At 34.2% G+C, this 18439-nt stretch overlaps 1 protein-coding gene across 4 annotated transcripts in view; it reads left to right on the plus strand.

Annotated features, from left to right (window-relative positions):
- TfAP-2 (transcription factor AP-2) overlaps positions 1–11411 on the plus strand; it is a 170435-nt gene extending 159024 nt beyond the window's left edge. For 3 of the 4 annotated variants that reach the window (XM_072535407.1, XM_072535405.1, XM_072535408.1), the window contains exons 4-5: positions 4679–5070; positions 10602–11411. In XM_072535407.1, coding sequence (XP_072391508.1) covers positions 4679–5070; positions 10602–10955 — 746 coding nt within the window. In that variant the 3' untranslated portion in view covers positions 10956–11411. The remainder of the gene's footprint in view (positions 1–4678; positions 5071–10601) is intronic. The other variant, XM_072535406.1, reaches the window with a different exon arrangement.
- The last annotated feature ends 7028 nt before the right edge of the window (positions 11412–18439 follow it).

An 18439-nucleotide genomic window follows, 5' to 3' on the forward strand; every position in this document is an offset into this window, starting at 1 on the left:
TGCATATTATACTTATATCAGAGTTACTCTTTGCTGCTTTGAAGAAATCGGTCCAATACATTTGCATTGGATACATTTACACATTCATATAATAGTCCGGGATCCCGGGCCCATTTTCACCCCTTAATACTAACAAGCTTATTTTTCGTGAGTAGTTTCATTTTGAAAAGACGCCCAACTTTTGGCCTTACAATTTTCGTTTGTGGTAGCTAACAGGGGTAGCGGGGATGAAATATGTTGATTTGACGACTATCGAAAATTTATTACTATACAGCGTTTCACGTTAAGAAAATAACATTAGGCTTATGGAGATCAGTGTTGCCAAAACTCTCAGGCATGCGGTATACTAGATTGTGGATATATTTTTCGAATTTCCATTTTCACTTATTATCATTATGTAGTCTCAGAGAACGACATAAAATCGCTGACATACGCACACCGTATTATTTTAAGTTGTAATTAGTAATTAGATATATGCATTCCAAGCGGTCCGTTTATTTGCTTTTAAATCTTTAATAGCCGACAAAGGGCATGATTTAACTAAGCAATATTTTCTACTGATTTCTATGATTCATGGTATATGATATTCTTACCGAAAAACAAATAAACTATCGTTACTATAATTAAAATAAGATAAAATAAAATTATCTTTTGTAAATACTATTTATTTAATTAAAATCATTTTGCCTACTTTTCATCTGTTGTTTCGAATGGGCACTTTTGGTCAATTACGTTAAAAAACATTAATTTAATTCATGTCTGTGAAAACAAAAATACAAATTATACAATCCTGAATCGTGCTTGTGTTCATCGTGGCATCGCTGCGCTTCTATCGTCCATAAGAAATACATGGCCCTATCTCCGCAATGTTATTTTCTTAACGTGAAACGCTCTATAGCGGTTTTTTTTGTTAATTCGCAAGATAATTATCCAAATTTATATGAAAATTACTAAGTTTTTGAAATTCGATGTTTCGGCACTTTGGCACTTTCGACATTTTGGAGCCATTATCAAGAGGGATACGGTTCCGTTCGAGTTCGTGGTCTCAATATGCCTACTCCCCTCACTCTTTACGTACCAGTATCGTGTTCTTTAGAAATACAAGAACCGTCAAACGGCACTGTGGTCTCAATCTGCCTACTCCTTAGTGTCTAGTGACGACCGGTCTTACCCTGTATAGCTGCTTTTATACTCTTCCGTCTCGAAAGCCTAGTTCGCACTGTGCTAGTATTTGAGGCGAGTAGCGAGTAATTTAGTAACTAAAATACATACTAGTGCCCAAAAATCGTTCGCACTTGTTCTAGTACAGTTCACAAGTGAGTTGGGTTTCGCAAGATACCTCCTATAACGCAATAAAGTAAATAAACTGATTAAGCTAATCTTAACGGTTGTTTAAGAAGAGATGGTTGACAAAATTTTTGTGATTAATAAAAAGAAGCTATGGATACGAAATTGGATCGATAGAAGACATAAACTAGAAGCTACCAATTGTCTTCTTAAAGGAATTAGCATTGGAAGATCCCAAAGAATACTTCTTTATTTTTGTTATTATGTAAATTTTCTGATAATGAAAAAACAATCTCAAATTCAGCGGACTTATTTAAGAAATGAGATTCCCGCAATATCAAAATTACAAGCAGTTCTATACTTTCTTAATATTCCACAATTTATGTTCCAATATTTGTAAACTAATTTTAGGTGTAAACGCACCAGCGAAACGAAATTTTTGCGGCAACTAATGAACTCGACTAATTCAACTGGTTCGGACTTGAGAGCGAACCATCGCTCCCATCCGCTCCTTAAAATCAAGAATCATTCGTGAAGCCATAGAAATTGAAAAACGGCCTAACAGCTTAAACACGGGCGATGACGCTAAACGACTGCCGGTAACATGGCTACCGCTGCTTCAGCGACTCCCTGCCCTAACCCATCCCGTTCAGACCGTTAAGCCTAGTTCGGACTAAGCTAGTATTTTAGTCGAGTAGCGAGTAATTTAGTAACTAAACATGTCTGAACAACAAAAATTTAGTCGAGTAGATTAGTTAGTGATTTAGTCAAGTCGATCCATTTTATTCTATATTTTTCGGGCGAGTAGCACCTCCCACTACGCGTCCCTGCTCATTGGTTCACCGGCTAAACAACTACAAATAGGAAAATAAAAATGACCATTCTTGTCGGACTAGCGCTATATACCTCTTTTATTGTAGGACATTGTTTTATTTGGATTAAAATTACACTAACCTGTCACGTGATACATTTGTCCTACAGTTACTAATAAAAAATGGTCTTGTATTATGGACAACTTTTAAACGTAGGAAAAGGATAAGGTACCACGCAATTTGTAGGATAATGTGGCTGTTAAATTACATAAATATTGACTAATCGACAGAACAAAATCAGGTGGCTAGTAATTATTTTTCATCGACTCGTTAATGATACATGTTGGAAAGGGGGGACTCTTTGATAAAACATTGCATTTTGTACTACTACTACTAAGGATTTCCACAGTTTTCACTGTCTTCCTCCACTCAACCGTTTTCTCCAATTTTCCCTGTCATTCCAGTCTTCATCTCGCAGGGTTCTTTTCTCCATAGCCTCGTCGATTTCATCTCTGAATGACCTTCGGGGTCTTCCTCTCTTTCTTCTTCCAATCGGGCTCCATTCTGTGATTTTGTTTATCCAGCGTCCTCTGTCCGCTCTTCTGACGTGGCCGTACCAGGATAGTCTCTTCTCCTCTATATAGTCGATTATGTCTGATTGCACTCCCATTCTCCGCTTAATCTCTGCGTTGTCAATTCTGTCTCTTTTTGTAAGTCTACAGCTTCTCCTCAGGAACTCCATTTCTACTGCTCTTATTCTACCTCTATTTCTCTTGTTTATTGTCCAGTTTTCGGACCCATATGTCAGGATACTTCTTGTCAGGGTATTATATATTCTCTTTGTTGTCTTTATCGTAATGTTCTTATCCCACAACACTGAGTTTAGTTGTCTTATACAGTTTCTTGTTTGTCTCAGTCTGTTGTTTATATCTTCTTCTGTTGTTCCCTGGTTCGATATTATGGTTCCTAAATACTTGAATTTATCTGTTCCATTTATTTGTCTTCCCTCTTCTATCTCTAGGTTTCTCATATCCTTGTTTTCTGTTGTTAGGTATTCGGTTTTCTCTAAGTTTATTTCCATTCCGTTGTTTTTATATTCGTATTCTAGTTTTCTGGGCATAAAGCTGAGATCTTCTTCATCTTGTGCGATGACTACTTGATCGTCGGCAAAACTTAAGGTGTATAGGTATTCGTCTCTTACTGGTATGCCCATTCCTTCGCACTTGTCCAGTTTTCGGACCCATATGTCAGGATACTTCTTGTCAGGGTATTATATATTCTCTTTGTTGTCTTTATCGTAATGTTCTTATCCCACAACACTGAGTTTAGTTGTCTTATACAGTTTCTTGTTTGTCTCAGTCTGTTGTTTATATCTTCTTCTGTTGTTCCCTGGTTCGATATTATGGTTCCTAAATACTTGAATTTATCTGTTCCATTTATATGTCTTCTCTCTTCTATCTCTAGGTTTCTCATATCCTTGTTTTCTGTTGTTAGGTATTCGGTTTTCTCTAAGTTTATTTCCATTCCGTTGTTTTTATATTCGTATTCTAGTTTTCTGAGCATAAAGCTGAGATCTTCTTCATCTTGTGCGATGACTACTTGATCGTCGGCAAAACTTAAGGTGTATAGGTATTCGTCTCTTACTGGTATGCCCATTCCTTCGCACTTTCTCCTCCATGGTTTGAGTGTCTTTTCCAAGAATATTTTAAACAGAGTAGGGGACGTAGCACAGCCTTGTAGAAGTCATTTTGTCGTCTTAAATGGATTGTAGGCTTTATTTCCACATTTAATAGCTACTTTGTTTTCTTTGTATAGTGCTTTAACTGCTTTTATTAGTGTTGGTCGGATTCCGAGATCATTCATTGCTTCCCATAATTTGACTCTAGGTATTGAGTCATATGCTTTCTTTAGATCAACAAATGCCAGATGGACCGGTCTACCTTTTGCCATTTTCTTCTCTATCAGTTGTTCTAATGTGTACGTATGATCTAGGCATGATTTTCCTACTGTGAACCCTGCTTGGTCTTCTCCAATTTTTCCTATTATTTCAGTTTCTAGTTTTTCCTTAATAATTTTCCCGTAAAGTCTACCTACCGACGATATTATACTAATTCCTCTATAGTTTTCACATTTTTTCCTGTTTCCTTTCTTATGTATGGATGTGATGTATGCTTGTGTCCATTCCACAGGTATTCTGCATTCTACATCCTGCATTTTGTAGGACAAATATTTTTCGGCTAAGGACAAATAAGAAATATTGTTTTAAGGACAAAAGTTGGGCGTCTCGTCACAATGAAGTTACTCACGAAAAATTAGCTTGTTAGTAATAAATGGTAAAAATGGGACTCGGATCCCGGACTATAATATCTAACTTTAGTACAACACTTTCTGACAACTTTGCAAATTTTTACTGTTCCATCTAGTTCTGCGTAGATAATCTAGATGTTTTTAATATATATATCAAAGTTTTTTAATGCAATTTCCAGCTATATTTAACATTATTATTATATAACAGATACATTGCATAATAAATAAATTTTACTAACATACATATCAATTATCATTATCATTCAAAACAGAACATTTCTTGTTTGTTCCAGATATCAAAGGAAAGGATCACGCAGGCGGATCCATGGTATCATCCAACGACGTTTTCTGTTCCGTACCTGGTAGATTATCACTCTTATCATCAACGTCAAAGTACAAAGTGACAGTGGGAGAAGTGCAGCGTCGGCTCTCTCCTCCAGAATGCCTCAACGCGTCGCTTTTGGGTGGTGTGCTCAGAAGGGCGAAGAGCAAAAATGGAGGACGAATACTCAGGGAAAAACTGGAAAAAATTGGGTTGAATTTACCAGCTGGGAGGCGAAAAGCCGCAAATGTTACTCTACTGACTTCTCTCGTGGAGGGAGAAGCTGTTCATTTAGCTAGAGACTTTGGATACGTCTGTGAGACTGAATTTCCTGCTAGACAGGTGAGTTTTTTTTCAATTACCTTTGTGAAGCTTGATTTGTTTTTCTTTTATTTTCGGAATAACATTACAATCTGCTCACTGATAGAACAATGAATAATTTACTTCTAAACTAAATGAGCTTATTTTTTTTATTCTACTCATCTACTATCATCTACATTCTACTATCCTACTCATCTTTTATTGGGCATCGCCTAATTTCACTAATATTAACGTGTAAATTACGCACTAAGCTCTGACTATGATATATCGTTTCCTTAAATTAACTCTAATGGTTTAATTCGATTTAAGCAACGATGTTCCTTAGTGCCTTGTTCTAGAAATATTGGATTATCTGTTACTTTCGCTGGCACAAGACCATAGTTGTATGCCATAATTCCAAACAGGCTAAAATAATTTGGAGTGACGTCCAAGCAACCAATACATATATTTATAACTGATTTGAAGCTCTTGTTAATAATGTACAATTTTGTGTATATTAATTACAACTTGTGCCTATGTAACAGATCACGGCCTGAATTAGTTCACAATTTAGGATCATTAGCCCCTACCTTTGTAAAAAAAAATATAAAGAATTGGCAACATTTTTGCTCAAACATGATTTCAGCATCTTAAAGAAGGCTGAATGGGTTCTTTCAGATCTATGCAACGAAAATTCACCACGACAGTTTGAAATTTATTTATTGTATATGTTCATATGTATGTATGTTCATTGTATATCATTCACGGTATGCCGCACTAAAAAATGAGTTTAGTTTAAGTTCCGCGGCACAGCAGTTATGCCGCATGCCGTTTCAATGTATTTTTTGCGTGGCATTTCTATCATACTGCGGTTGCTATACATTTATATGAAAGTAATAAATATCTAGCCTGTAAGACTCACTTTCCAAAATTTCAAGTTTCGGTTATTAAAGAACTCAGTATATGCTGATAGGTTAATTTTATTCCTATATCGTAAGAAAATTGTATATGCTTTGGAAGTTTGTTTATTAGAAAAAACTAAACACATTATATAAGGAAAATACATTATAGACTTAAAAGTAGCAACAACATTTGTATATATTGTTGGCTGAATGGGCTACAAAGAAGTAGGAAACACAGTATTGTTTATTGCACGCTATACATTTCCAAGGAAACCGAGGATTCTTATTGGAGGTAGTTTTTCTATCGTATTCTTGTGATATTCGATGGTCACATACCACACAACGATTTCTTGTTTCCACATTCTCAAGTTTGTGATTTTCTTGAGGCTCTACCTCATGTGGTGCTGTGAGTGGAAAGAATATAACTTCGAGAATATGCTCTTTGAAGTTGGTAATCGACATCTTGGTCATTGATACCTCTTTATATAGAATATAGGAATTTACAACTGTGGTTCCTAAAATTAGCTCAAAGGCCAGTTTTCTGTACCTACCACTTAATTCCTTTCCTGAGTGAATGATTTTATCTGATCTCAAAGGTCTATGAACGCTTTTGAGTTATTGTACTCGACTATGAGTTCGGGTTTTTCTACATTATTTTCCCATTTATTTTTAACAGTTTTTATAGTGTCATTATGTTTGGTGCTGTGTCAACACCTCGCGCTTCTCTTTCCACTTTAGCATCAACACTCCCGTATCACTTTCTCTCGCACATACTTCACGTTTCTGTAATTTTGCTTTTTCAACTTCTTGACAATTAAGTTTTCGAAGTTTCTTACTGTTCCAACTAAGTAAGTTTGATGTTCTAAAAGGTTATGAGCCAAAGTAACACTTGTGTAAAACTTGTCGGTGTAAATCGTACGACCTTTTCAAGCAAGTTTTGTGTGAAATGTAAAACTACGCCTTCAGAGGCTCCCAGTGGATGAGTATCTTTCCCGAAGTATATGTTAAGGTCAAAGGTGTATCCTGCTTTCAAACATCGTTTGTACAACGTTTATTTGTGACATACTGCCGAAAAGATAATCGTCCCCGGAACAGCACAATTGTCTCATCAACACAGATTCAATATTGTTGAAATCAATGAACCGTAGTATTAATTCAAAACGATTTTTACTCACGTGGTGCATTAAGTTATTTTTGAACAAAGGACTTTTGGACCAATAATTTGTGATGTTTGGGTAAGAACATAATCCCATCCACACGACAAGGCCTAAACTTTTTTCAATTTCTTCAGTTGTTGTATCGCGCCACCATTTCAAACGGGAACTTTTATATTTTGCTTGGGTTTTCGTCTGCACTGAATATCTATTGGTTTCTTCTACTATCTTAGCAATAATCTCATCTGTAAATAAAAGTTTAGAGAATTCATATGGTCCCTTGACAAGATAAAGGTAAAGTATGTGGTGTTTTATGCCGGGCGTTGGCTCGACAAATGAAAATCGTTTTATGTAGCTGCCTTGGGATATATACCAATTAATATTGTCCTTCTCACTTGTTCTTTCGTTACAGTATTTATTATCGTTATCTTCTTCATCTCTTCTGAACTGTTCCAAAACCACGGCAATCGTATTACCGATAGAACTGGTTGTGGAGATCCTTCTGCATCTGATCGAACTTGATCGTGAGGAAATTCGTCAGTGATATTATCAACATAACCTTCTTCTTCTTCTCATTGCGCCGTCTCCTTTCGAAGGTTGGCGATCCAAATGGCAATTGTAGTTTTGGAAACTGCTGCGCGAAAGATCTCTGCGGATGAGCGGTCGAACCATCTCCTCAGGTCTTTCAGCCACGAGTTCTGGCGTCTTCCTACTGATCTTTTGCCCTGTACTTTTCCTTCCAGTATAACTTATATATATATATATATATATCTTTCGCCTCTCAGCACATGACCCAAGTATTGCATTTTCCTCTCTTTGATTATTCTTAGTAATTCTTTTTGTTTACACATGCGACGAAGTACCTCAACATTAGTAACTCTTTGTACCCATGGAATCCTCAACATTCGTCTGTATATATACATCTCAAAGGCATCTATTCTTTTTTCTATTTCAGAGTCCATTGTCCAACTTTCACAGCCATACAGTAAGACAGAAAAAACGTAACATCTCATCATTCGGATTCTAAGCTGTAGACTAAGGTCTGATCTTGTAAAAAATGTTTTAATGCTCATGAATGTTTTCCTTGCTTGTTCGATTCTTGATAGGATTTCTTTTTTTGGATTACACTGACTATTGATATTTGTTCCCAAATATTTTATGGAATTTACCTGTTCTATTATTTGACCCTTGGCATACACCTGTACGTTTATTAGTGTCTTTGAAAATACTAAAGTTTTAGTTTTGGAAACGTTTAGATGTAAACCGAACATTTCGCTGTGGTGAACTACCGCATTTATTATATTTTCTAGTTCTTATGCGTTGCTTGCTATTAAGACGGTATCATCAGCATATCTGATGTTGTCTATGCTGATTCCGTTAATCTTAATTCCGCCTTGGACCTCGTCTAATGCTTTTTTGAATATAGACTCCGAATACAAATTAAAGAGTAGCGGTGATAAGACGCAACCCTGTCTCACTCCTCGTCGGATTTGTATGTCTTCGGATGTTGTGTGCTCTATTTCAATTGTTGCCGTTTGGTGCCAGTATAGTTCTGAGATAATTCGCAAGTCTTGTTCGTCAACTCCAGTTGTTCTCAGAATTTCGATCATCTTTTGATGGTTAACGCAGTCAAATGCTTTTCGATAGTCAATAAAACATGCATATACATCTACATTCATGTCTCTGCATCGTTGCGTTAACACATTTAAAGCAAAAAGAGCCTCTCGTGTTCCCAATCCGTTTCGGATACATAACCTACAAACGTTATAAACTTTACAAAAACCATGTCTAGTAAAATGGCTTTTACTTACTCTGAGTAGTAGAAGTACTAAGTAAATCTTGAATGCCATCATCCTTACTGGTCATGTGTTGTACTTTTTTACGTTTTCGTACAGGAAATTTGCGTGACGAGGTATCGCTTTCAGCACTTTCTTAACTAGGTAAATAATCATCTTTAAAGTTTTCGCCCCATACATTGCTTTCGTCGCATTCCTCATCAGATAACATCTCGTCTAGAAGCATTTGAATTCGACGTTGTTTTTTCTCTTAACTCTTTTTTACAACCAGCTTCTAAATTGATACTTCTTATTTTCTAAACGACTTTCTTAGACTTGTTATTTTCTAAAAGGTAAATTTAATTGTAAACTCTTCTGTTCCATTTATAGTAAATATGCGATCTATATTTTCGTGACTATATTTGAATATCGCTATATAAACCAAAAGCCCAAAAAATGCTTTTAGTATTACCATATCAGTTTCTATAACGTGGTGTCCTGATATAGCCGAATATTTGTCACGAATCACTTCTCATTTTTTTGTATACAGAACAAGATTTTCTAACATAATTGTCACAAAATAACACATTCCAAATCGATAATGGATCAGCAGCTTCACCCAGCGCCCTGACTTTTGCTTTTATCGTAGGTACTTTTATCACAATGTTGGATGGGGGAGGAACTTCTGAGGTTTACCACATGTACATCATAAGTTTATACTTTCATATCTTTTATATCTTTATCATCATTTACACCACTGCTTTGTGACTCTGATAATTCCGAACCCGTATCATGGTATGATTCAGTTTTAAAACTTTTCGGTGCTTTATCTTCATCTCTATCACTAGAACAATCTTCAATGTACCATTTTAAAAAAGCTTCTTCAAAGGCACTGCCACCCAAACGAACTTTTTTCGATTAAACAGCCGTATTTCTAAAATCTGCTGCACTATATCAGGTACAGGGACGGTCCGGCGTTAACTGAAAGTCTACTTTTATAATAATATTCAGCAGATTTATTTATGGAGCGTAGACTGTGAGGCGACACCGGACCAATTATCGATTAATAATAAATACCCAAAACGACCCATAACGCAGTCAACAGCAAGTAAGATTTCAGCAAAAAAAAAACAACAGCAAAAAAAAATTTCGAGAAACTGGTATGGTTGAAAACTGGTATGGTCACACTGTGACTGACGATATATTTATAGATGTTTTACTTGCATTTAAAGAAGATTTGCATCCTTGTATTGATAAGGATAGTTTTGACCTTGATATTACCAGAACAGTAGTACATAAAGCGTTATAACAACAATAAGGCCATTCCTTTAAAATCAAACTTCTACAAGAATTAAACGATCAAGAATTGCATCTTTAACTCATTTGATTGCATTTGATACCTCGCGTTTTTAACAGCTGACAACCCTTACTTGCGACCATTTTTTTTTCAGGTAACCTTTAATATCATCATATTAAAAAAAATTAAATAAAAAAACGAAATAAAATTTTAATAAAATTATTATTCAATTGAATTAAAAATATTTGCGGTCACTTTTTGAATGGCAACCTATTATCAATGTGTTCTCCTAATTTTAAATGTATGAAAAAATGTGAGTTTGATGAACTACGTTATGAACGTACTGATCCTGCAGTGAGATCTCGTACTATTCGAGTACCGTATATATTTTTATAAAATCTATTAATAAATCAAAACATCTAAAATATTTGTTTCTGAATTTCAGGTAGCAGAATACTTTCTACGCCAAAATGGAGAAACTCTACGACGAAAAGAACTTCTCCAAGCCACCAAACAAATAACAAAAGAACTAATGGATCTCCTCAACCAAGACCGTTCTCCCCTATGCAACACGAGGCCTCAGATCATCCTGGATCCCTCCATTCAAAGGCACTTAACTCACTTCTCCCTCATTAGCCACGGATTCGGAGGTCCTGCCATAGTAGCCGCACTTACAGCCATACAAAACTTCTTAAACGAGTCCCTCAAGCACTTGGACAAGGTTTTTCCCAATCAGAACACGCAGCCAATGCTAGTAACTTCCTCTTTAGATAAAGGGAAACTCGAGGACAAGAAGTGACGACTTAAGAATCTCTTATATGTTGTGATCTAATCGTTGGACGATTTTTCTCGTAAAAGTGTTGGTTCTGTGACGGCAAAATGTGGCTTTTTAAAAACGGTAAATTTTTGTAGCAGGTAGAAATGTGCAATATATTTTTTATATTATGAAAGGGTAATAATATATATCCTATTTAAGCTTCTAAATTAAAAACTAAACTACCTAATTCATATTCAAAAGTTTCATATTATGTAACACCCTTTAGTTAACTTATTAAAAAATGAAATTTGTCAGATTGGTACTCGTCCGATGAGCTGCAGTCGTTTGGATATAATAAAACCATGAAGCCGTCTTTACATAGCTACAATGAAATTATTCTGTATTTACTCCAACACAAAAAGCATATGGGTTATCTATGCATAAAAGTGCTCGATTTTGCTTGGTGCGAATACACTCTACGACCCTTTAACCCTTTACCCCTATACAAAAGAGGTGAAAAATTTATTATTACGTATTATATTTCATTAGTTAACACTTGTTAACTTTATAAATACTCCTTTGAGTAAATTCTTTCTATAACTTTTATATTTAAAATGTTGCGCTCGTTGATTGAAATAAAACTTTTCATCATTGTTTGTGCGCATGCGTCAGTATCAGCCTTTTTTCGTACCGTTTTTTGTCAACGCGCACTTTGAAGTACCTGTGAACACAAAAAATACTAAAGAAAGCGTAGTTATTGAAAAAAATATAGGTAAAGAAAAAAGTGCCTCAATTGGCAAATCAATTTTTTAATCGATTATTATTATAACATCAAGGAACAAGGAAGAGGTGTCGTTATGGAGTAGGTATATAAGAGTGATACGCTATAAATTATTTAAGGACAATACACATTATTTTATAAATTTTCCAAAGCTGTTATTTTTTTATAAACAATCTCTTGCTATACCTTCAATATCTTATTTGTATTTAAAAGCCTTTAAATATTAAATGATCTATTTTATTGATTATACGCTATAATAATATTTTTGTTAATTAGTGATGCCTAACCTCTCAATCATTTCACTTCTTTTTTCTTTTTGTGGACGTCCATAACATTTGAGTCAACTTTTTAATTGTGTACAATTATGGGCGTCAACGGAATTATAAATTAGTGAAGCACCATTAACGGTTTTTTTCTAATGATCGATTCAATTGTGGAGATAATACTGCGTTCCCAAACATTGTTGATCAAAACCACGGTTCAAACTATTGAATTACGGCTGTTTAAAGATGACGACTGCGTTTGCGTTCGTTAGATGATGAAAAGGCCTATTTTCGAGGGTAAACAAAGCAATGAGATGTTGTCTTAGATATACAGTCTAAACAAGACACAATAATTACTGCGACGAAACCCATCTAAAACTAAACCAATCTTGGAAAGGGTTGATGTAAGAATTTTCTGACAAATATCAGAAAGAGTCCTACCGACAGGTAAAGAAGGGTGAAAACTGAAACCAAAACATAAAACCTCTAAAGATATGAAAGATATAAATGTGGGGATGACAAAATCAAAAAACAGTCAAATGACAAGTCAAGATTACCTATAATAGAAAAGAAATGTTGGCAGATAGAGAAAAATATGATCAGAATTTACACAATATGAGAGCTAGTAGCAAAAAATACAAGGCCCCCAATTTATATTACAGTATAACGTCAAAACACATTTTAATGCATCAAACAATTAGAGTACAAGTACAGTATGAACTATAGCTGTTTACACACGGAATTACACCTGCCGGTCGCCAGTTAATTCAATAGTGGTCTTTCAAGCATCTCAGAAACTGATTCGTTTAATAAAAATGTCAGTTAAAATTAATTAGGTACTCTTACTTAAGAGTCAATTTAAAATAGCAACATTAAGCGTTTACAGTAAATAAATTAAATATTTGATTTCATCTCGCATTAAACTTATCATTTTCTGACAGAGGATTATCAAAATAAAAATGATAATAAAAATTTCCGATACTTAGAGAGACCAATCTGGCAAAATAACATTGCTCATAGTCTAGATAGTGAAAAATAAATATATAAATAAATACTATAGTAAATGACATGAGATTGAGAAAGACAGACACAAATTAAAATTAATGTTGAGTATGACACTTTTGAAAGATGAACTTAAAAAATAAAAAATGTTTTTAATGACGTTCAATGGCAGTAAAAAAATGGTTATTTAACTAAATTGTAGAGTAATTCCCTAATATAAGAACTGTAACTTTGGTGAAATACGGTGCCATTTTTATATAGATTTAGCTCAATGTAGAGTATTAGACAACTTGACCATACAGTTTGTTTAAGCGTATTAAAGTGCCAAATTAGTTTAATTGATTTTTATATAGGTCTTCCGGACAATTCTAGCCAAGCTACAACTTATGTATACTCGTTAGAGATACCTGCTACAAATATTTCAGGAAAAAATACTCATTTTAAATAATAAACATTTGAAAGTTGTATTCGGCTGTGATAGAACTGATACAATTTTTGTTTAAGTTGACTGAATAATAAAAAAAAGCAAATTCACTTCATTTAACTCTAAAACTGTGTACTTTAGAGTATTTTTATCAGTATTAAAACTTGAGAAAATAGTCTTCCAGGAGTAAGTCAGATTTAATAAGTAGTCTTAATGTTGGCTGCATATTATGCAGTCAAATATAAACTCAGTAATTTATCGATGAGTTAACTGTTGCAGACAAAAAAAAAACATCAAAACATCAACTTTTAAAGATTTTTTAAGCACTAAAGGTTAGAATTCATTCAGAAAAGATAACTATTAGTGTTCATGTCCAAAATCTGAAATCAAGCTCTTCACATTTTGTACCCATTAAACGAATAACATCACCTATACTTTACCTAGGTAGCTAATTGTATCACACTATATACATAAACTATCAACGGATTATTTGAGTAGATTTCTATGTCACCTTTCCTGAAGAAGGATATTTGAGTTATTATTCATATAACCTTCTTTGGTTTTTAGCTATTTTTCATCTACCACCTTTACTTTGTTGTTAACATATTTTATAAGCTCTACCGAATCTGCTGAAATCTTCGATAATTATTATTTCGTCCTTTAAAATCGAGATAATTAAAACCAGATTTTATTTTCGAAAGTTGTGTTCATTGTATATTTTTGTGTAAACAGTGCCATAATCACTGAACAGTTTTTTTTTTAAAGAAATTTCTGTTAACTAAGCGTGTTATTTTTTAAGATACAAGCCAATACTTTTCTCTTTACACTTCGTTCTGAGATCTTTGTACAAAAAACTGAGCTTTAAATAAACTCCTCCCTCCTCTTTAAAACTTTTTGTGCCCTAGGCACAAAATCCATCAACTATCTTATTGGGAGTTTAGTAATTTCTTCTGGTTTCAAAGGATATGTGTACAAAAGACACAGGTTTCAACTTTAATGTCTGGTATCCTCAATATTAGCTCCCTTCCCTAAAAATTTGCTCTTTCGGATATTAGGCTTATTCACTATAATGGTTTCTCTTGCAGTCTTCTGCGTGGAGAGGGTCATTGTTAGAGTTTTGGTTCATTAGTGCTTAGCTGCAAAAATTTATTTCAATCCAACTGCATAAAACTAGCATGATGGAGTTGGTAGAGCTTCCAGGGCAGCTGATAAGCACTTCACCTTAAGTGTTTTATTTTGTTTATCTTCTTCTTTCTCAGCTTTTCCCCTCTCAAGGGTAGCTGTTCCTTACTCTTCGTCGTCACTCATTTCTGCCAATTACGTCTTCTTCACCTAAATCTTTTTCTCTCAAGTCCTCTGTTACACAGTCCTTCCATCTTCTCCTCGGTTTTCCTCTATACCTCCCACACTTCACCGCCGTAGACCAACGCCGGTCTCACCACACTCTTGTATACCTTTCCTTTCAGTTCTTCCCCGATTTTTCGATCATAGAGTACCCCGCTCATTCATTTGTTTATTAAGATGAGCTATTGTTACCTTTATATCTCCACTTTTGCTCTATGGAAAGTACGCCAACATACGTTTTGGTTTAGTTAATTGTTCAGTCTCATATTTCCATGTATTTCAGACTCCATTTTTTCTCCAGGAAAGTTCCTTTTGATATTAAAGATATCTAACTACTCTTTCTTATCAAATATCTTTTATATTGAAGATTACTTGGAGCCTGGTTAATTCAATTCAATTTTTCCAGGTAGTTCTTGGGTATCTGGATTACTGCTATGTTGATTCCATTAGAGTAGTTTTGTAACTTCCACCACCCCAATATTTTGAGAAGGAATTTGCTGGTTTTGCGTTTTTGTAATTTTTTTCATCGGGACTACTTCTGGTGAAGCAGTTTGTTTAACAGCCATATCAGTATCAGTTTTCCCTTCAGAAATAGTTGGCGGTTTTGTTGGTATGACGATCTTATTAATATCGATATATTGGTCCCTACTGTACCGTGCTTTTTCTTCTGAGTTCTGGAGAAGCATTTTCATGATACCTTAATTGAGTCAGTGTTTTCTATAAGAGTAATTGTATGTCCTCTACTGTTCTTAGTCTGCTGGACATTCTTTTTGGTATTAGTATTGTTAGTTTTTATACATTTTTCTTAAAGCCTCCGTTTTTTTATTAATTTGGTCCATTTTGGTCTCACGAGTACGAGAGAATAAGGATCCGTATCTTACAGAGGTGTCGGTAGATTGTTTTTGGATAAAAACCCAAGAAAATGTTTCTTGCGACAAAAAAAAAACAAAAATCTCATTTATGAAGGAAAAGTGCTTATAGGCTGTGCCCATTCCCAATATTAAAAATGTATTGGAAATAATGTAATTATGGGCATATCCAATGCCACACAAATAACCGCTTATGGAGACTGTCTTTCTGGATAGAGACTGGAGACTGGATAATCAAATTGTTTGCTCGATTCATACAAACTTCTCACAGTCGCTGTAAAAACAAGATTTCGTTGAATAGTTCTTTTGGAATCTTTTATCGAAACCCAGATCTTGTTTGTGTAGCGATTTCCAGAAGTTTTTATACTTAAGCATACAATTTAATTATCAGCGCCTCTATCGGCATGGTTACAAACATTGTTTGTTTGCATTTCGACATCGTCTGAATCAAGAGACACTATTTTGTTCAGAATTAGCCTTCTATGCGCGTCTAATTCGTCGACACTAATCAGCCACCCATTTCTATCGAGTGTTTATTGAACTACTAATCTAACCTAATCTCTATTGCGAGGTTATAATCTATTGCTAATATTTTTTTTATATTTCAATACATAAAACTCCATTGCACGGAATTTTATGTATTAAAGGAAAATGAAATAACATGAACGATAGAAAAATGGGAGTTTAAGAGCAATACAGAACAGAACTCTGTCAAAAACACAGAGTGTCAAATGCAACAATACAATCTCTTGTAATTGCGAAATAGTTGGTATAAATATTTATAATACAAAAGTGAAGTTAGAAATACCAAACGAAAATTTCGACTGAAAACTTTCTGAAAAAAAAAACAAGAGAGACCAAGACAGAGAAGAAGATGATCAATGTGAGAAATAAGAGAAAAACTACTGACTACATTTGTCTACGATCGATATATATGTATTTTCTATAGTTTTTGTTCAATAAACCTTGACATGAACCTAACTTTTTATATTTTGAAGTTCTTACTGTTTGGCTAGATTGCCAAGGTTGATTGTACAAAATCAATTATTTGTATCTGCAATGTTTAGAGCTGTTTTCAGAAAGGTTTGATGCACATAATGTCACTGTGTAAGCTCTAAAGCTATGTGTATTGTCTGCACTATAAACCATGTATCTTTGAACACTTCTTAGTAGGTACCTACAATCGTTAACAAATTAATTTCAACATATCATAAATTTAACTTAATGACATATTTAATGCATTTTTTTTATTTTTCCAAGGAAACAGTATTTATTAAATGAAATATTATCAAAAATTCTTTATTATATTTGAGTATTTGAATCCAATAAAATTACTTCAGTCAACTTAAAACTTGATGTATTTGTTTAAAACTGTTATGAGTATTATTTTGTTTTTTATTGAATTAATAATTTATGTACATAGATATTTATAAATATATATTTTTCAAACAGTGCCAATACCGTAATGTACATATAAATTTTGGAAAAATATATTATTAAAAACCATGTTATTTATTTTTATTCTTTATCAGTCCTCAATATTCAAATTGTTTTTCAGCTTTAAATACACAAATGTATTTAGAAATACACAAAATAGAGTAGCTACTTAATAGATAAAGAAGAAATTAGTAGAGAAACACAATATAAGCAAATGCGAATCCAGAGAATTTTTTCCCTAATTTCTTATACCTTTTATTTTAACTTCTTCGTTCTGTAGTTTGTAACGCAGCAAACTATAGAGAATGTTTGAGGTACACAAAATAAACGGGCCACATTGCGTATTTTCAAGGATGACATAAACTATTGCTTCTGCTATTGGAAGAAGTCTGTCATTTTCGACTGCTTTAAATTGTCCAGTATCATTCTATCTATCATATTTTCTAAAGAGGTGAAACAGTTGTAGCTTCTTCATTTGCTTTTTATCTTTGGATAAAGTTTCTTATTAGGACCTTATTGCGTAGATTCGCCGCGATTGTATTCTCCATCTTTATCACTTTCTTCACTGACGATAACGCGCTCCGCTGGCGGATTTATTACTTCCGCGATAATTTCACTATCCGTCGGAAGGTCACAGACAATGACGTCATCATCAATGGCAATGAATTCAGCAAACTCGTCATCATTGTTCAGCTGGGTTAGTTCTTGACCTTGCTGTAGTAACCTCAACCACTCTGCTACAGGATATTCATCTACTTCGTTTTCTACTCTGTCCACCCAGCATGACCGAAACATTTTCTGATGGTTTTTTATCTACGAGTGTCCATGCTTTGTGGATGAAATTTATGGCATCTAATAAACTAACAGGGGATTCACTACGGTTTTCCACATTATTCAGGATCCACTTAACTAAAAGTTTTCTGTAGTGAACTTTAAGGGACCTTATGATGCCCTGATATACCGGTTGCAGAATATATGTGCAATTTGGGGGTAAAAAAGAAGTTGAATGAATGTTTTTTAAACCGTTAATTTTCGGATGGGCTGTACAATTGTCAACAATTAAAATAATCTTTCGATGTCTTTCGATGATCAAACAATGAGACTACAAGTGCAGTTTACTATACTATATATACTACTTAACTATACTATAGCTAACTAGGAAACTAGGAACTTGTTCGTTTAATAAAAAGGTCAGTTAAAATTAATTCGGAACTCTTATTTAAAGTCAATTTCAAATAGCTACAATAATTACTTTTATTAAGTTTCCAGTAGATAAATTCGGGTTTCAATGGGCAGGATAGAAGGAAACATGATTTCGATCTCTCTCTCTCTCTCTCTCTCTCTCTCTAATTACTTCTTATGAAATCGAAGATGATTTACGTTGTAAATCATCGTCACTTTGAGAG

This window comes from Diabrotica undecimpunctata, chromosome 6 (assembly GCF_040954645.1).
Source record: "Diabrotica undecimpunctata isolate CICGRU chromosome 6, icDiaUnde3, whole genome shotgun sequence".
NCBI classification, from domain to species: Eukaryota; Metazoa; Arthropoda; class Insecta; order Coleoptera; family Chrysomelidae; genus Diabrotica; species Diabrotica undecimpunctata.